Source organism: Tachysurus fulvidraco, chromosome 13 (assembly GCF_022655615.1).
Source record: "Tachysurus fulvidraco isolate hzauxx_2018 chromosome 13, HZAU_PFXX_2.0, whole genome shotgun sequence".
NCBI classification, from domain to species: Eukaryota; Metazoa; Chordata; class Actinopteri; order Siluriformes; family Bagridae; genus Tachysurus; species Tachysurus fulvidraco.
In genome coordinates, this window is record NC_062530.1 from 4,392,534 (window position 1) to 4,414,353 (window position 21,820).

The following is a 21,820-nucleotide window of genomic DNA, read 5'->3' on the forward strand; positions in this document are numbered from 1 at the left end:
TCGCTCCAGATAGAGCTTCTCCGAAAATCCTTTAGTGCTGTCTTAGAAACAAAGAGGCCAAACAAAGATGGAGAGCTCCTCCATTAACACTTGGGAAATGGGATTCATCTCCACAACAGGAGTGGGTGTAGAAAGGGAGCGGTACAGGATATATATGTTTATATATTTATTTATTGTAATGGGAATAGCAAGAGCAATTTATGTGAAGCAATTTAAAAAAAAAAAAAGTAAAAAAGAAAGTATAGCCATCACGCAAATGTTTAGTGAAATGTATTGCTTTAAAGATCATTATTAATATTAATAATTATAGTAACTAATATGGATCAAATCCTGAGATAAATGAGTTAAAAAGAAGTGCATAACCTTCATTACCAGGCAAACATTTGGACACACCCATCATAATTTTTTCATCCATTCAATCGTTTTCTACCGCTTATTCGAACTACCTTGGTCACGGGGAGCCTGTGCCTATCTCAGGCGTCATCGGGCATCAAGGCAGGATACACCCTGGACAGAGTGCCAACCCATCACAGGGCACACACACACACACTCTCATTCACTCACACACTCCAGACAATTTTCCAGAGATGCCAATCAACCTATTATGCATGTCTTTGGACCGGGGGAGGAAACCGGAGTACCCGGAGGAAAACCCTGAGGCACGAGGAGAACATGCAAACTCCACACACAAGGCGGAGGCGGGAATCCAACCCCCAAGAGGTGTGAGGCGAACAGGCTAACCACTAAGCCACCGTGCACCCCAGATTTCAAAAACATTTTTTTAATTATTTAAAATACAAAAAGTTGTTTCAAGCAGTGGGGAGTTTGGTCTATTTGGGAACTTTCTTAAAGCCTCCTGAGTAAAGCTTGTTATAAAGTTAAAAGTTGAATGGAAATTAAAATGAGCCCGTGAGAGAGAGAGATTGTAGGAGAGATTGTTTAAACAGTAGCATCAACTCCCTTTGTCACATCACATAACCCCATCTTTGATTTATTTTATTTTATTTTATTATTTATTGTTCTATGTTGTATTCTAAAATAGCAGTAAATAAATAATTAAATCCATATATTAAGATTTTCCTCATGTTTTTTTTTCCCAAATATTCTACATACACTTCTTTTTTTTTTTTCAATTGCTCTTGAAATTCATCTTATTCTACTTAAATATGTAATTTGAGGAAGTTGTGGCCCAATGCATAGATAGTCTGACTCCTAACCCTAAGGTTGTGGGTTCGAGTCTCGGGCCGGCCACGACTGAGGTGACCTGGAGCAAGGCATCTTTCCCTCCAATCTTGCCCTCCATTAAGAACAAACCAAGATCTACACAAAATAACACGTATCATGACATTATTGTAGTCTTTTCATAAATATCTAAGATATATATACAATAATAAAATAATAACACATCCAAATAATAAGCACATTATTTTAGCCCTATCGCTAACGCAGTTGAAGCCCAGTTTGCTGCCACTAGTTTAACTTTTCAAGCCCATTCCTCTAAAACTTTATGTGCTGTAAGCAATGTTCTACTTATTATGCATAATCCATCAGTCTCAGTTTTTTTGTAGTGATGTTTTCAGTACAACAAAAGGTCATAGTTATTTATTTAACTGATGAATAAACCTCGCTGTGGTCGATATTAAAGGGCCGTGTGCTGCATCCACACATCCCTAAGAAAGATCTCAGGCAGTTGTGAGAACATGAGCCGTGAAGCAGCCGGAAAACTAAATCATTTATCTTTTACACATCCTTAATGAAGACAAAAAGTGTATTTGAAATGAGACTTCAGAGAAAATCAGAGAAAAAAGAAAACAGGTACGCATTGCACATATTTTTTACTGTTGAATTTAATTATGGTTCTGTAACTATGTATGTTTTCTGACCACATTTAAACATGTACGTTCCTTTTAATACTCATGTAAACACCATGAAGCTGTAAACTCTTCTTCCTTTAACAGCCTATCTTTATCCTCACTTTCCACGCTAATGAGAGGAAATAAGCAGCTTGTCATGTTAATGTTACCGGGAAAACAGAAAGCGAAAAAGACTCTCGGAAAGCACTGTCATTGGAGACGCCTTCCATTAATCTTACTGTAAATAAACATCAACTAACAGAAAGCATCACTGATTAGAGTCTCCTACATCTGTTTATTATACTATTATTTGGGGTCAACCGTCCAGTATGATGGGGAGTGTCGAAAAGAGGTAAAGAGGCAAGTGCTGGTGGGTTGGAGTGGGTTGTGAGGTGTCAGGAGTGTCGTATGACAGAAGAGTGTCAGTGAGAATCAAAGGAAAGGTGTAGAAGACGGTAGTGAGAGCAGCTCTGCTGTATGGGTTAGAGACTGTAGCAATGAGGAAAAGACATGAGGCAAATATGGAGGTAGCAGAGATGAGGATGTTGAGGTTCTATTTAGGAGTGATGAGGATGGACAGGATTAGGAACGAGCACATCAGAGGGACAGCTCAGGTTGGCTGTTTTGGGGGCAAGGTAGAGAGGATAGACGTGTACAGAGGAGGGAGATGGTTATACTGGTAGATGGATGTTGGAGATGGAGCTGCCATCGAAGAAGAAAAGAGGAAGGCCAAAGAGGAGATATATGGATGTGTTAAATGAGGACATGAAGTTAATTGGTGCGAGAGTAGAGGATGCTGAGGATAGAGTTAGGTGGAAACAGATCATTCGCCGTGGTGATCCCTAAAGGGATAAAATCGAAAGAAGTAGAAGATTATTAAGGGTGTATAAAGTTATGCACTGTGTGGTTCAACCAGCAAATTTATATGCCGAAACAATGTCAAGCAAATTTACGTCCTCTTTGGATAGAAATAAATGGATGAATTGAATAAAAGCGGGTGTTTTGGTTGTAGCTTGTAAGGTAATGCTGAAATGAACCCCTGCAATGGCCTTGCATATTCTTTATGTAAGTATTGAGAGACGGCTTACTGAACATATTAATTTCAGTCAAGGCACATTTCCCTTGTGAATGACTCGTCACTGGAACTGCCAAGGCTCTTTGTATAGCTCACAATACACTATTCATGCTTTTCTATTATCTCAAACTGGACAGAGTCTCACAAAGGTGCCAGGTCAGTGGGTAAAAATGAAACCTAAAAAGCTAATCAGTGGAATTTCTTCAATAACTACGTGATTATATTAAGAATCGGCCAGCCACTCCAGTGAAGTACGCGAGTTTGGGCATGTCGGATAAGTCCCTCAAAAATGAGCACTGGAGCAGTATAAGCCATAAAACCTGAACTTTCCCACATGACAATATTAATAGAGATAGACTCTGTGCCTCCACATCATAAACAAATACAGATGGTCCAGCCTCCAAAGCTCCATACACCAAGATCAAGCCGCCTTGCATAATTGTCTGTCATGGTCCCGCCCACCTACTTCATCTTTGTTAAATCTTTTCGGCTGATTTGGGATTTGCTTGCGGTCTTAAAGAGAGGGTTTAAGCACCGTTATTAAAACAATATTGGCCTAAAGGGGATGCTTCAGCATTTTAAACACCTCCTTCATTAATGCGCTCAAATCTTGTCCATGGACACTCGACCCTAAGAGCTCAGGTCTGATAGCCATCATGGGGCGAACCGTGACGTCACCAGCGTCTGGTGCAGTGGTTGTTCTCGGAGGTCAGTCATTAGTGCTTTGATTCGAATTTGATTTAATCACATGCTGACTAATTTGATTCCACTCCATGCTCCGTCGATGGAGGAGGACATCCGGGCAACGTCTTATTTTTAGCTGCGGTGAAATATGACAGCTACAGTGAACCAGCTGTCAGAGTGAAGGGGCAGCGTGGCAGCCCTCTTCAGTGTGATGCTTACTGTGTAGCACTTAGGAGCATTTTATCTCTGTCACTCTTATCCCTGTCACATTGCTGCCCACCATCTTCCAGCTCTAGTTGGTAGCATGACCAGTTAAGCCATTCCTTGTTTGGTGTCTGGAGCATCTGGAGCAGACGGCCTGGCGGGTGAGATGAGGTCATGATTGGCACTGTTGCTTATCAAAAAAAAAAAAAAAAAAATGCAACAAAAATTTTACGTCATCAAACAGAAATGATGTATGATTATCACAGAGGTCAATGTAACCTTAAGAAAAAAATATATTTTGATGCTCAGCTTCACCTCCATTAACCGTCAACAGACTTTAAGGGCTGTATGTCTATCCATTTTTTATATTGGTCTCATCCCCTTTGAGTATTTGAGTATATGATTATACAAATAAATACAAGGGCAGAAGGGATGTGGTAGGCTAGTGGTTAAGGTGTTGATCTACTGATCAGAAGGTCATGAGTTTGAATCCCAGGCCCACCAACTTACTCCTGCTGGGCCCCTGAGCAAGGCTCTTAACCCTGAGTTATACAAAATGTAAGTCAGTCTCTTAAATGTAGCTATTTTCCTAGATCATGCTTCAGAACTAAACTAAAATGAGGATGAGGAACTTGTATTTAAAAATGAGGTACTTCTCTATAAGTTATGCCACAGTCCTGTCATGAAAAGATTTATATTGCATAAATATTTTTATCCCTATCACAAATTATAAATCATTCAGTCAACCAGAAATGTCACTCTAGTTGTTTTTAAGGCAAATAGCATCATACAAATAGCTACTAAATCATTCATTATGAAAATTAAAGTGCACAGCATGGAAGCCTATCAAACAAAGCTTTCCTTACAACTCAGTCTTCTGACAGAGGACACTAAGTCTACAGCAGCATCCGGGAGATTTTTCCTTTTATTGCACACAAAGGATTGAAAGTAAATGGTGATATTAAACCCATTTCTGCTCTCTGAGATTACCCAAGCAGCTAAAACCTGAAGGTGTTTATCTTCAGCCACTATAATTCTGTGTAAGGTTATCCAAAAGAGGAAAAAACGACCGCCTCGCACTGAAAGCTAACAGAGTCCTGACTCATTTTAGATCAACAATAAAAGTAACCATTTGTTTATACTGATTAAAAATGTCCAGTGATGTGATTTTTATTCTGCCGGAGGAATAAAACACCAGTTTGAGGGTAATTAGGGCTGAACCACCATGTCCAAGTCTAGCATTAAGGTAGCATCTCTGAGCTGATTAACTCTCTCGTTGATTAATTTTAATTCTCTTTAGATGGTTGAAAATGTACATATATACTGTATATATATTTGCTAACACTGCTAATTAGCTTCCACCCCCCTTCCCCTGAAATATCTTCATCCTTCTCATCACTCTGCATCATTCACGTTGTGAAATACAGTATGATGTGAAATACGTGAAAAAGCTCAATCACGTTCAAAAAGATTTCCCCTTATTAATGATATGTAATGTGCCGTTTTAATGAGAACTGGTTCGAACTGGAACGTCTCAAAGCAGAGTGTGTCCTGACTAAATGAAGCCCCAGCTGGGAAGCGAGGTTTCACTTCGCACTCCGCACCTTCGAGACTCTGCTCAAGGATTCACCTCGAGATGTGGGAACATTTCTAATTATTGCTTTAATTACACTCCCACAGTCCCTGCAGGAGGAAAGGAAGGCAGAATTATGAGCTAATATTAGCAGGCTCCATCTGAAAATTTTTGTTTATCTTCCTGAACTGATATATGAGCTGCATATATTTATGTAAAAGTATTACTCAGTATAACAGCCTATCTCTTTTGTTAAACGATGGATGTCATTAAAAGGGTGCGTTGTTCGATATAATAAATATAGAGCTCTCAAATACCGTGGCAAATATCCATCCGTTAGGAGTTGAACTGAGCATTTTATAGCACTGCATGTGTGTGTGTGTGTGTGTGTGAAGCGTAGAGGAGAAAGAGGAGAGCAAGCATGGTGATAACCTCCATTCCAAGACTTTTTAGTCTCTGGTCCACTCACTGAAGTGTACTTTGTTCTGAGGGACAATTGGATCACAGCCAAAGGCCAACTGTAATGCTCACTTTAATCTATTTTAGACTTTACTTCCTGTCTTCATTCATCTTCAGTAAGTACTTTATCCTGGTCAGGGTCGTGGTGGATATAGAGCCTATCACAGGGAACACAGGGCGTGAGGCAGGAATACACCCTGCATAGACTCACACTCACACACAGACACACACACACACATTCACACCTAGGAACAATTTACAGTGGCAAATCCACCTATTCCGAAACCAGGGAATCCAGAGGAAACCCACACGGACACGGGGAGAGCACTAAGAGCACATGATCAGGATCAAACTGCTGGAAGAAATATGCTTTAAAATCCTCTTCTTTATTTAATATCATGCCTCGTTAACCTGTCTGGCAAGATCTACTACAGCAAAACACCAACCACAGTAAATAGGTTCTAACTCAAGACACGAAAGATTATAGCACAGTACAGAATATAGACAAGAAAATGAGAATCGTGTCACGATTTTAAAAAGGTTTTAAAAAAATTTATAGCAACATGGGGAAAAAATGGTGCTCTTGAATTAAATACCAACAAACCAAAAAATATTTGATTGAGATATTTGACTTTGTATCAGATATTTTGGGTAAATTTATTGCGTTCACAGCAAGGTGGTTAATAATTATGTGTTTCTTTTAACGGTAAACATTATAGATTTTTTCCTCCAGTGCCACCCTACAGTATATGTTGGCTTATTTTGTGTAGACTCATCTAATATAGTGGATGTGTATGTGTATAAGTACATGTGAATATGTGTGAAATAAATTGAATCAGTTCAAAGGGGGGTGAATACTTATGGAAGAGTTTTGAGGGTTTTTTGTTACGTTTCTGATATTCTGAATTTAAGTCCAATGTAAGTTGAATAACTTCATAATGCTGAAGCTTTATCCACTTTTAAAGTAGTTAAAATGTCATACCTCTTCCCATTGATGAATGTAGCGTATGAGTCTGGACAGCCTCAGCAGACGCAACAGACTGAGTATCTTTGTGAAACGGACAATCCTGAGCGCACGCGCTGTCTTGTAGAAATCCGAATCGATCCGCGTCTCTACAATAAGGAAGATGTAGTCCACTGGGATAGAGGAGATGAAGTCCACCACAAACCATGAGCGCAGATATTTAATCTTTATCTGCTGTGGGTCCAGTATAATCTCTGTGTTGTCCTCCTTGACAATGCCCGTGCGGAAGTTGAGCACCAGGTCCATGAGGAAGAAGGTGTCCGAGACGACGTTGAAGACGATCCAGGGAGGAGTGTGCTCATCTTTGAAGAAGGTGATGCCCACGGGAATGATGATCAAGTTTCCCACCATCAGCAACAACATAGTGAGATCCCAGTAGAACCTGAAGAGGACAGAGGGCATGACAGCAGAGGATGGAACAACCGTGGGACGAAAGGCAAGAAGAGAAAGAAGAAAAGCAAAGTTAAACTACAACTCTGCAAAGCTTGGAGTCACCATGTATTTTTTTAAGATTTGCAGAAAAAAAAACAAGGAAATGTTTTAATAACAGTACAGTACATACAGAATAATTACTATTCGGTACACTGTGTAGATTTTAAGCATTTATTAGCTATTTCAAGACAAGGAAAACAATGTTGATCCATGCAAACTACCCAAACACAAATTTAATAAAAACACGTTTTAATAAACCAATGCTTTTATATACTTATACTTTTATAAACATTAAGGCTTATGCATTAAGTGCAAACTGATAACAGTTATTAAAACAAAGGTACTGTACTCAGTGCTAAGCTAGCTAGCAGGAAAATATCCGTAACTAACTAGCTGCAATTTCTTAAGCTTTCAATTGATCCATAACCACACAACTTCCTGAGTATGAACAACAGAATATGAATGACTATTAATTAATGACATATTAATATTAAACCCAACACAAAGCACAAAAGCTTTTGGTTCCTTCATTATACCATCATTCCTTTCCTGCACAAATTGCCTGAACTAATTATATTTGTAATTCTTACAAACCACACAAGTAATTTCCTAGGTTTGAGCTTCCATAGTACAACTTTTATCAACTTCTCATACTTGGTAAATATCATTATCTAAGCAATTGTTAACAGCGAAAGAGAGAGAGAGAGAAAAAAGGATGCGATTAAACAGTCTTGCTAATGGATTAGCGATAAGTACAACTCTCGCGCTCTCATAGATTTCAAAAAGTAATGGTTTGGCTTGTTATTTCCCAAAGCCCAAGCAATTAATGACCCCACAGTAACTTTGCGATCAAACTATGTACAGTGCAAAGTGAATTAAAATTTATATCAAAAAATATATGACTCTGAAGATTAAATGAAAGAATCAATTGATTGAAAACATGAGCCTAAATTTAGAAAAAGTAAATTTAACAGGCACTTAAAGTGTTCTTCAGTTGGTTCTTCTGGGAGAACCTTTAATTGTTCTACATGGAAAATTACAACAGATGGTTTACATTTCAGAAAAGGGTTCTGTTAGTTAACCATCCAAAGAAACTTTAAGGTAACATTAGGTGGAAAACAAATGTTTACTGCTTTCTTCCAGAGAATTTTATATAACTAGCTCTAACTATGGCTGGTAGATTAAAAAAATAATAAAAATCTTAATTTGTTTAAAATTTATGACTGTTTCCTGATTACAATTAAAATTTTTTTCGGAATGAAATATTGCACAACTGATTCGTTAATTGCATTATTTAATAAAGATTGTGCTTTTACTTTTTATTTTTCACAACTTACTGATCCCTTCAACAGAGTTCCAACACATGTGAGAACAACTTGGTGTAGTCTGCATTAGACTGTACTAATGTAATGTAAAATAACATAAAAAGGTGTTAAAGTACATTTAAAAAAATCATAATGTCACAAATATTTATATAATTATTGTTTACTATTTATATCATTTTATTACATTAATTATCGATTAAATACGCATGATTTTTTTTCATACAATTAAATAATAGACATACATAAAACATTTAAGGCTGATTACTTCATTTTATTGCTTTCCCATGAGGAAATTGCCTTGATTATATGTTAAAAATCTAAGATTTCATGTAAACATGTAAAAGTAAAATTAGAAACTGTAAATTAAATAAAGAAAATGACTCTTTTTTCGGTGTTTTTTCAAGAAACATTTCATTAGTATTATTTCCATATCTCTAACCTAATATTTCCACCTGCCATGGCTGCCTGTCTCCATCTTTTTTTCTTAATCGGAAAGTGAAGCATTTGGTAGCAGTGCATGCTACATGGGACGTTTTAAAATTTAAGAAGGATTTGTTTTTCCAATATAAAAATATAACTAATGTATATCTGAAAATCGTTTAGCGTTAGCTCGAAAGAAAAGTGGGAGGTCAAAAAGTACCACTCTTCAGGAGGACAAACACATTAAACTGTCCCACTTTTGTAATCTCTGTTAAACCTGTCCTCACCCGACACCAGAGCTTAAAAAAGTACATGCCAGGTGCCAGTCTCATTAGCTACCATGTCCAAAAAGCTTAGAAAATGCAGGGTTGATGGGCAGGATGTCGAAAAACAAAGCCTCTCCTAATAGAACTACACAAAAAAGAAATCGTTACAGCGAGTGAAAAACAGGGGAAAGAGAACTGGAGAAAGAGATGTGGAAAGTGTTTTGTGGTCAAACTGATAAATTCATGTAATACATGCCAGTGTTGTAATGTAACGGAGTACAAATACTTCGTTACTGTACTTAAGTAGAAATATTTCATGTATCTGTACTTTACTTCGCTATTTAAATTTATGTCAACTTTCACTTTTACTCCACTACATTTCCTAGATAAAATGTATACTTTTACTCCGTTATATTTCCAATAAGAAGCTTCGTTACTCGTTACTACAAAATAAAATCAGAAGAAATGTGTGTGACTGCAATAAGGGAGGTTTGGCGAATCACTGGTCCTAGATTGTATTACGTACGTACAGTACGCACGCTCTATGGAGAAGCACAGGTACGCGCAGCGTGCACGCGCGGTCAGAGCTGGAGGCGTTTATCTATAACGTTAATCGGCGGAAAGCTGCAAAGACGGCAAACAAAAGCAGTGAGATTTCACTAATCTTATTACCAGAGTTGTAGCACAAACAAAATATTAATGCAAACAATCCATACAATACAAATAAAAATAACATTTATTGATTTGGTCTTTGTCTTGTGAATATTTGTTTATTAATGACTGCATTCATTGGACACACTGTTTGTAGAGAATGCACACATACTGTACAAGAACTGATTTGATTCAAGACTGGCATCATTACATCATGCATAAAATGTTGGTGTCCACTTTTGCCATTTAATAATACCATAACTTTTGGCTTATTATGTAGTCATATAATATATAATATAAAACTCTTCTTGTTTTAAATTCTCACTGAGGGCTAAAACAACTAAAGATGAAACCCTAGAACCTCCCCTGCTCTTATGCCTACCGAAAATCACTGAAATTTTGCTTTTTACTTTTACTTCAAATACTTAAGTACATTAAATATCAGAAAATTACTTTTGATACTTAAGTACAGTAAATATCAGATACTTTAAGACTTTTACTTGAGTAATATTCTAAAAGGTGACTTTCACTTCTACCAAAGTCTTTTTCTAGTACGATACTTGTACTTTTACTCAAGTATTGCTTTCTAGTACTTTATACAACACTGATACACCCAAGTAAGTTGATGTAGACTTGTAGAGGTTTGATGTAAAAGCATTTTCCTGAAACTAAAATCTCATTTTTCTTTAACTAGCAAAGAAAAACTTAAGAAAGATTTTGACTATACTGTGAAGGTCATGTTTGTCTTTATGTTGGTCATCTCCATCAAGTGGCAGGAATCGTAAACAGGAATAGTTACCAATCCATACTCCAACCATGCCACTTCTTCCGGACAGACAGTGTGCAACTGCCACTTTACATTCCAGCAATACAACACAAAGCCATCAAAGGTACTCAGTGAGAAGTGATGCAGTCATGTATGGAATGGAAATGGCTTCTCTATCATACAGCCCTGAAGTCATCGAGCTGTTCTGGACATAATCGGAGTGTAAGATTGGAGGGCGGTATCTAACCCCATGTCCTGAAGAGGTATTTGTAGAGGTATACCTGGAATACCGGGATTAAGGCCAGAGCTTACGGAAAATTTTGGTTAATTGGTAATTATCAATTGTATCATAACTTTTATAAATGTTTCTTGTGTTGACCACATGGCCATTTTATGTGTTTAGTTATTCATTTGTTGACTAGCTGATGATAACACCTAAATCTTATGGAAGATCTTCTCTAACTGACCAACATCGAGGAAATAGTGCTTTGCTTTTTAAATAGTACAAGCTCTTCATTGATTCATTCAGGGACATTGTTACAATGCCAAATAATCACCCTGGTAAGTGGCTAATCAAATTTAGCACAAGGACCCCACTGGATTCCCAGGTTGCCCCAGGGACACTCTTTACCTTAAACTACCGCATCTTTTACCATCTCTAGCTCTTGTTGACTCAGTGAGGCTCTGGTGGTATTACATGTTCATTTTGGTGTTTTTTTTTCTGATCAAATATCACATCACCCTTTCCACAGTTGACCCACGGACATCATAGTGATGTCATACAATCAATTTGGACTCAGAGACACCGTGCTGATGTCAAATGGTCAAGTTTGTTCATACAGCAGCTGATCAAATATATGTGGTTTGTGTGTTTAGGAAACCCCTTGGGAAATTTTCTACTAAAAGAGTTCTTAAAGCATGTCTGAACTGAAATATGCTACAAAATACATCAAGTGCCCAAAGATTTGTGGACACCTGATCATCACACCTACAGTATATATCGTTCATCTCCAAACTAGTGCAACAATGTTGAAAGGACCCAGTTGTATAGAATGACTTTGTGTCATACCATTAAAATTTCCCCTTAGCCATGTTCTACAATCCTTCCCAGGAGAGTGGGAGATATTACATCTGATACGGGATGTTCAACAATCTCATATGAGTGAAATGTATGAACCTCAACCATAAGTAAAATTCTAGCATTTTAAAATAAACCCAGAAACCTCTCACTTGGATTTCATTTCATTTCCAAAGCTGCTATCTGATTCCAAACTGAATTTATTAGTCTTGTATCCATTTAGCTACACTATGTACACTCTTAAAATGAAAGGTTCTTGAATAGCTTTTGTACGACAGAAACATCCATGGATGAGCATAAAAGGTTCTTCTGAGAAGTGTTTGGTACTAAGAATGAACTATTTTTTTGAAGAAGCATTGATTGAAATCTGTATAGAACAAAAAAAGGTTCTTCTAAAACTTCACTGCAAAAACCTTTAGGTTCTTGAAAAAAACTGGATCAAACCTTGAAATTAACTGTGAAAATATAACGATCAAAGTTTTAGACAAACCTGCTTTAGGGAAACTGAAATTTGACCAACTGAGCTGTTCCCTGACATAATCTTTGCAGGCAGATGTCAATATGGGGTTAGAAAGTGACCAAAATAAAAGTTCTTTTATTATATTTTTGGCCATTTGTCAAGATGCCAAGCATAATACTAGTTAAAAAAAAACTCAAAATGTCAAATCCAAAAAAATTGTTCAGCCACATAATTCAACAACAGCGACAGGACATCTCCAGCACACGGTGCCGGACCAGGGCCAGAAAGAATGTAAAGGATCTCAGCCATCCCAACAATGGACTCTTTTCTTTGTTGCGTTCAGGGAAATACTTCCGCTCCTTGAAAGCAAACACAGAGAGGATGAGGAGAAGTTTCTTCCCCCAGGCCATTCAGAGTTTAAACCGGGAAACACCCAGGATCTAATGTTAGAGAGTTTGAATCGTAACCCTAAGGTTGTGTGTTCGAGTCTCAGGCCGGCCACGACTGAGGTGCCCTTGAGCAAGGCACCAAACCCCCCAACTGCTCCCTGGGCACCTCAGCATAAAAAAAATGGCTGCCCACTGCTGTGTGTGTGCACTTTGGATGGGTTAAACACAGAGAACAAATTCTGAGTATGGAGTCACCACACTTAGCCATCTAAGTCACTTTCACTTTTTCACTTTAACTCTGGACTTGTACAGCACAGTACCACTTTATACACACCGTACTGCACATAGACACTTTAAGGACAATCACTAAAACCATACACATTTATGTATAGACATATATTTTTCACATATATTTTCATATATTTTTATAGAGTTTATACTTTTTATTTATCTACCTCCATTTGGTTTTATTTTTATCCTTAATTCCATTTCTTTTTATGCTCGAATACAGAACAGACATAAAAAGCATTTCACTGCATGTCGTACTCTGTATGTATGTGTATGTGACAAATAAAATTTGATTTGATTTGATTGATTTCATTTCCCAGACTATCAAACACAGCAGTTCATATTAGCACAAACAAATAATCGTCTAGCAAAAAAACAAACAACAACAACATGCCACTTGGGAGTGTGGATGAATATCGTATGAAAAATATCTAGACAGCAATTCTTTCATTTGGGGCAGATCCTTGAGGAGTCTGGATTCCCAAAGCAGATTTCCTGGGAGGATGCAAAAACCAAGCCAGTTTTTTGTAACCTTCCACCTACGCATACTCTCCTTCATCCCAATGGTTTGTGTGTGTGTGTGTGTGTGTGTGTGCATGTTATAAATTGCCCTCTGGGGCCAGTCGGTAATTAAATCCAGATTGGCTGCATTGTGTAGTGGGGTGATATATTCTTACTGCGCTATAGATTAGAGAGAGAAGGTCAGCATTGTGAACAGGTGATTTACACTGCTAAGTTTAGAACTGCCTGTAAAAAAATCTTGGAAGCTGAAAACAAACTAATTCCTCACACACACACACACGCACGCACGCACACACACACACACACACACACACACACACACACACACACACACACACACACACACACACACACATATACACACAGAGGTTTATCTTACTGAGGACCCTCCACGGACATAATAATTGATGGAGCAAAATTAATGCTGTCACCTATATATACTGCACCTACATCTAACCTTAACCTTAGTAACTAAACAGAAACATTTATTCTCTTTTCATAAATAAATAAACAAACAAATAAACAAATAAATAAATAAAGTTTCCTCATGGGGACCGGCCAAATGTTCCCACAAGATCAAAATCTTTGTGGGGAGCAAGACTTAAAACAGACACTAAAACACCAAACACACCCTCAAGTTTATCTTACTGAGGACCTTCCTACGACATAATTATTGATGGAGAATTATTAATGCTATGCCTACACCTAAATCTACAAAACCTGTTGACTCTTTTATTTTGTTTTTTAAATAAAAGCTGCAAAATGAATAAATAAGTAAATAAAGGTTAAAAAGTCGCTGCATTGGGGCCAGACAAATGTCCACAGAAAATCAAAATCTTTGTGGGGACCAAGAATTGAAAACAGACCCTAAAGCACACACACACACACACACACACACACACACACACACACACACACACACACACACACACACACACACACACACACACACACACACTAATTTGGCATTTGAATCCAAACATTCACTCCTCTATTTTCTGGAAGAACTTTCAGCTTTTTGTGGACAAATCAAACTACACTGAATAAACACTAATTACAGGGGAAATTACATACACAGCTGCCTGAGATGCTTGGGCTACGTTATGGATGGATTAGCACAGGCAGACACACATGCACACACACAATTTTACACACATTTGAAGCACTGACAGTAATTGGAATTCTTCAAAGTAAGCAGGGTATCCACTGTTATGGGTGCCTGTCGGCTCGCGGTATATTTAGCTCCACGTTCCTGACACCATTCGCTCTTGTTGAGATTTAAAACTCGAGAGGATGGTAGACACTTCGGGAAGATTACGCCCCTGCTTGGCGCTAATGACATTTGTTCTTCCAATCTCGATGTTCCCCCCACATTGGCCGATGTCACAAACCCTGGGAACTGAGATTACACACACAAGCAGGCCTGGTGCTGGGGAAGGGCCTTGATAAGTCGTAATGGATGTGCCGTCAGTCCGAGCCATTCCCTTCATTTCTCTGCACATCACGCTTGGCTCTCGACTGTCGCAGATGTTTGGCAGACACGTCTGTCTGAGCTAAAGGATAAGTCTGCTACTCTCCTTTCTAGCTGTAAGTCTGATAAAGAGGTAGAGCTAGACTTTTGTAGCCCAGAGTACAAAAGTGGAAGCTACGTTGTTACAGAAACATTCCCTTAATCTTGAGTTTTTCTTTTTCATTTTTATTATTAACTCAAAACCTTTTCAAAGTCGTTTATTGACTTGTATACAAACCATGTGACACAAACTGACTTCTAGATATATCGTCTATACAAATGAACAGTGCCTTAACATGTTAGCGCAATGCTATCTTAATTTTTTTTTTAAAAATAAGTCTGTATAAATGTCCAATTAACAAAAACAGACTAGAACAATACAACATTAGAAAAAATCGAAAGCTTCTTGACTTCTTGGCAACTGTAATAGTATATATATAAAATACAAATACTGTATATAATTCATTTCAATTCATTGACTGTTATTTGTACAGTGCTTTTAAAAATCTAGAAAGATTCAAGCATGTATTTAAGGGAAAGGAATTGTATTATGTGTTAACATAATTGAATATGATGCTTTGCTGATTGACTAGATTTGGGGTAAGTTAAAATAATTGTGCAATTGTGATCATTTAAACAACGACAATTACAAAACTAGGTTTGTAAAGTTCGTCGCAACAAACTTTGATGTTGGCTTTGACGGTGCAAGTATTCGCAAAGGCCGGTGCTTTTTGCAGGCGAGTGGACATAAGGATCAGTGTTACTTTTGGAGGCAAGTGGACAGAAATCTAGGGTGTAGACAAGTGGAGACGAGCATATGATGTCATCCGAATACTCCTGCGGAAGTTCCCCTTGTTGGGCTGAGTGTTTTGATATGTCACATGTTCATGTTGTGCTAATTTTTGATTTTGACGTGACATCACGTGACGTCACGTGACATCATCAGAATACCCCCGAGGGTTCCCCTCATTGTGCTGATTTTTTTTATATATCACATGCCCATGTTGTGCAAAAAAATTTCCCCTGGCATAACATGACATCACGTCACGTCATCAGAATACCCGTGAGGAAGTTCTGAGTGTTTTGATATGTCACATGTCCATGTTGTAAAAAGTTTTTTGATTTTGCATATTTTGGGGGCGGGGCTGCGGGACAACCGAAAGGCCAGTCTGTACACTGATTTAAAACTTTGTTCAGAGTATCAGCCTAAAGGAGCTGGCCGAGTTTGGTGTAGATAGTTCAAAAGCTTGCTGAGTTATAAACCTCCAAAGTTTAGAATGGGAGTCTAAGGCCACTTTGAGACCCAGTACCGGAAGTACCGGTACTCGGATCGCTTAGAAAAGTAATAGCAACAAACTTCAGACCAGGGTCTACAACATACAATTTGGTGCATGTGGCTCGAAAGCCCTAGGAGGAGTTACTCTTGATAATTTTTTGTCTAAGTTTAAATAGGAAAACAGAATAATAAATAAAGCAGTTTCCTGACAGTATTTCTATATTTATTTGACCGAATGCTTACTATCAATGTCTGACAAAGTAGACATTGTTAATCTGGTGCTGCATCTTCACTTTTTAAATGCTTTATTAAAAGAAACAGCATGATAATTATCTACAAATTCTGTGAGCCAAACCCTGTGGAGATATCATGTGGCATTTTACAGCTCAACATCCAACCCCGAGAAATCTGCACTCATAAGCCATTAGCTAGCTGTGTGAGCTTTACTAGCTAGCCAAATGTTTTATCACTTTGTAGTGTTTAGTAGATTGGTGTTTAGAAGAATTTCCATGTTTGGTAGAATATTTAAAGATAGATATACTGTATGTAAAATGCTGCTACAGGCTTTAAGTAAATGCTAAGAACAATGTGTATGGAGCATCTTTGCTAGATTTCTAGAACAACATAGCTAGCTGAGGAAGCTATCAAGCTATTAGCCTAGCAGCTTATCTAGCCAGCTTATGTTAACGTTCTTTATATAGTCTGTAATTACGTTGATTTAGGAGAAATGACTCAAGTAGTTTATTTATTTATTGCACAGTTGCAGGCTTGTTGTCAGTGCATACTGTTGAAGAAATGTATCTCCTGATAGAATAGGTATTTGTAATTATATTATCTTTGTACACGTTATTTGTTTTGGTGTGCAGTCGTGTACTCGATGCTAATCTACAGCTCCACGAACAGAGTTGTGCGTCACCAGGGACTTTATGATCATGTGCGTCTCTTTATCTCTCTGTGTGTGTGTGTGTGTGTGTGTGTGTGTGTGTGTGTGTGTGTGTGTCTATCAGGTCTGTCCTCTCCTCATCTAATATTGCTTCTTAATGGAGGTCACTTCGTCCAAAGTATGCAACGATCCATTCGCTGTTTTATAATGCATTGGAAGTCTGACATGGAAGAACATTGTTCTATAAATACAGCAGTGTACGCACGTGTGAGTACGTGTGTGTTTGTGTGTGTGTGTGTGTGTGTGTGTGTGTGTGTGTGTGTGTGTGTGTGTGTGTGTGGTGTGTGTGTGTGTGAATATCTCAGGGTAAAGAAAAGCATACTAAGGCACACAACCTCACGCTTGGTATTACATGTGCTTTGCATTTTTTCAATAAAAGGCAATGTCCTCTGACTCAAAAGAAGCATGGAGGTGTCTCTCTATTCAGAGGACAAGCAGCAGAGCTGAAATGATGTAGGGAAAGATTAAAAGCAGAGAGAAAAATGGAGATGGGGAAAGGACAGAAAAGGAAGATGTTGGAATTAGAGAATAAACACCTGGGATCTTACTGTGGAATTATTTACTGTATAACAGCTTTCAAATGGATAATAAGAAGAAGAAGAAAAAGAAGAGGAAGAAGAAAAGGAAGAAGAAGAAGCATCTTTAATACATTTAAATGTCCTTCACAATATGAAGTACAAAAAAAATGATAATTATATATATATATAATAAAAAGAAGAAGAAGCAGAAGACAAAAAAGAAAATGAAGAAAAAGAAGTCGTAGAAGAAAAGCATCTTTAATACATTTGAAAGAGCTTTACAATACGAAGTACAAAAAAGTAAGAAACAAAAGAGGGTAAAAATAAATAAATAAATAAAATAAATAAAATAATTATTATTGGTAGTGTTAGTGTACCTTTATTATGTAAAGTATTATAGTTACTAGTATTAAAATGTATTAAGGTTATTAGCAAACGTGTGATTTGACGTTTTTCATTTAAGTTCTCTTTTACTAATTTAAAATAAATGCAAAAGTGAAACAATATAAATGTTATTAGCTGTAATTAGCTGTGATAAATGGATCCTGCCAAATGTTTAATATTAACGTGTTCCCGATATCTGATGCTTAAAAACTCACAAAAAAAAAAAAAACATTTCTTCAGGTTATACAGTATGTAATGATGTAGAATGTTGAAATTGTTCAGACTGTTATATATAATTTATGTTCATACTGATGATTTGAGAATTTATAGAGAACTGTGTTACGGTTCCACAGGTAGCTGTCTGAAAGCACCTTGTTAGCCTGTAATTTCCCCTGGATTACCTCAGCTCAGCCTGCTTCATTATAGTGCAGTGCTTTTACACTCATGTGAGCCACAAGATGTCTGAACCTAAGGAGGCGAAGCCAAAAATGCAACTGGATGGTGGAGAAAGTCAAGAATGGCCTTAATGCTAACACCACAGAGTCTGATGACGATAAAACTTGCTCAGGTAGCAGAAAGAGCACGGAAAAGATTACATAGCTATTACAAAAAGTGCTAAAAGGAAGGATGTTGATTATAACTAAAAAGTCACAAAAAAAATTGCAGAATAACAAACAATTTAGCAATCGCTAATAGTTGCTGGCTATGTAGCATTAGCATGTTCACGCAGGCACTGATGTTAATTCATTTTCAATATCGAATCTAATAAGATATTTTATAAGGATTTTGCTCTTAAATGATTAACAGCTCTGAAAGTTACATTTATTATTTATTTTTTATTCATTATTTATTTTTTATAGCATAGAATTAGCAAAAAATGTGCTAATGGAATGAAGACATTCAAATATACTATACATATGATGTAAGAAAAATGGGGGGAAAAAAAGCTGTTGTTAAACAGAGTCGCACATCAACACAAAAATAATAAGGGCTTTGAAGTATTCTATTGTTAAGATTTCAAGATAACGTGTTGTACTTGTGGATTAGATGTGATTCCCTTTGTTATGGATAAATCACTGCTCACTGCTTCGAATGTCAATAAGAAAACTCAGCCTTGATTTCTACTAGTGAAGAACATAGATAGAGAAAGAGAATCGGACAAAATTTGATAAGAGTGATGAAATGAAAACTGAAATCGGTAGCGGACTCTGACTTCCAGACCCTAGTGCAGGTAGAAAGTGGAGTATTTACAAACCACACACACACAAACACACACACACACACACACACACACACACACACACACACACACACACACACACACACACACACACACACACACAGCATCTGGTCATGTTCCGTCTCTGGACAGACTCTTTGACATTTCAGCGCTCCAGTGCAGAGACACACAGATAGTAGCGCAGAGACGCAGCCGTGTTTCTCTGAGAGCCTTCAGAGGACATCCGTGACATGTTTTCACCTTCTGAGAGCTCCTAGCTACATGATAAGTCTCTCTCACACACACAGACAATCACACACACACACACACACACACACACACACACACACACACACACACACACACACACACACACACACACACATACACACATACATTCCAGCATCATGGATACTAGTGAGGTGAGGTGGAGTTACAGAAGGAGGAATGGATGTAGAAGAGAGAGAGAGAGAGAGAGAGAGAGAGAGAGAGAGAGAGAGAGAGAGAGAGAGAGAGAGAGAGAGAGATATGAAATGGCCCCTAGAAAGGTCGTCTGTCATTAAAAGGTGTACAGACAGGAAGGCGCTCCCCGTCACTCTACCCTTCCCTGACTGAATGAGGGCAGAGAGAGAGAGAGAGAGAGAGTGTGTGTGTGTGTGTGTGTGTGTGTGTGTGTGTGTGTGTGTGTGTGTGTGTGTGTGTGTGTGTGTGTGTTTGTGTGTTTACTCTCTCTGTGAATATGAATGTCTAAGTGACTGATGTGATCATTTATGAATATAAATTATGAACACAACACCCCCTCCTTTATAATATTGAATAATGCATTTTCTTGCTCTTGTCAGTTGTTTGCTTGCTGGGCTGTTGTTTGTTTGTGGAATCCTCTTCAGATGTGCTGATGTGCCATCTGCCTCTAAATAATGCCTCATGTCACATTAGAGACTAGCCGAGACAGAAGGGAGGAAGGAAAGAAGGAAGTCAGGGAGGTGAAGAAACAGAGCCGATGCCGTGTTGGATTAGACGGTAACAGTGTAACATGCCTGTATGAATTAGTCCTCTAAGGTGAAGCTTTTCTAACCCAGTGAAACTCATTGTGTGTGTGTGTGTATGTGTGTGTGTGTGTGTGTGTGTGTGTGTGTGTGTGTGTGTGTGTGTGTGTGTGTGTGTGTGTGTGTGTGTACTTTTGCTTTATCATTCTCAAACACCATGTTTATCAAATGTCTACATATAACGTACACTTTACCAGATGTCTTCTAATATATTTTATTGCAATGGGTTTGTCGAAACACCTGACTATCGCACCGACAGTATTTGTGGTTCATCCCTAAACTGTTCTTCCACAGACTTGGACGCATACAATTGTACAGAATGTCTTTGTATGCTGTAGCATTACAGTTTCCCTTCCCTGAAACTACGATGCACAAACCTTCTCCAGCTTGACAATGCCCTTGAGCTCCATGACATAAGACAAGGTTAGTCTGGTAAGGTTAGAGTGGAAGATCTTGAGTGTCCTGCACAGAGCCCTGACTTTGACTTAACCTGACTGAACACCTTTAGGATGAATTGGAACACCGACTGAACCCCAGACCTCATCACCTGACATCAGAGCCCCAGACATCTCACTAATGCCAACAGCCATGCTGCAACATCTATTGGAAAGCCTTCCTAGAAGAATGGAGTGATTTCATGTAAGCCCTTTGTTATTAGCTTTTCTCTGTGTCGTGAGTAGATTTTAACAACGATCTAAAAGCACGTGTGAAGAACGGAGAATAAGCGTATAGAAATGCACATATTTGTGTATCATCTCTTGTCTCAGTGGATGACCATTATCTTCCCCAGCAGGTGATGTAATCAGCAAATGGAGGGAGCACTGTGAAAAAAAAAAACACGCCTCTATCCCTCTCAGCCGAGCTGATCCGCCGGGTCATCGAGAGAGAGGACAGGATATGAGAGACAAGAGAAACAAAGAGAGATATGGGATAATGTGTTATAGGGGAAGAGACGAAAAGAGGGAGAGAGATAGCGTGAGGTACAGGGTCAGTGACAGAGAGAGGTGGGAAAGTGGTACCACAAGACAGATGGAATGAGATAGAAAAAAAAATGCAACCTGTGATCCACATGTGAAATTAGAAAGTAGAGCAGGAAGGAGAAGGTGAGAAAACAAGAGTGTAAGACACAGAGAGAATGAGAGAGAGAGAGAGAGAGAGAGAGAGAGAGAGAGAGAGAGAGAGAGAGAGAGAGAGAGAGAGAGAGAGAGAATGTAGCATTTAGAGCAAATCTTTTTTATACAACAGTCCCTCCCTTTTTAACCCCACAATATTCACTCAACCCTCTAACCTGAACACAGTCAATGCATGAAATATTTAATATTAATATTCCACAAATAATGCAACACACACACACACACACACACACACACACACACACACACACACACACACACACACACACACACACACACACACACAGGGCTTGAGGTTCAGATTTGTAAATCATTACATCAG

General features: G+C 38.1%; 1 protein-coding gene across 1 annotated transcript in view; it reads right to left on the minus strand.

Annotated features, from left to right (window-relative positions):
* Positions 1-21,820, minus strand: part of hcn4 (hyperpolarization activated cyclic nucleotide-gated potassium channel 4) — a 96,228-nt gene that overhangs the window by 53,923 nt on the left and 20,485 nt on the right. The window contains exon 3 of the mRNA XM_027159254.2: positions 6,831-7,254. Within this exon, the coding sequence (XP_027015055.2) occupies positions 6,831-7,254 (424 nt within the window). The remainder of the gene's footprint in view (positions 1-6,830; positions 7,255-21,820) is intronic.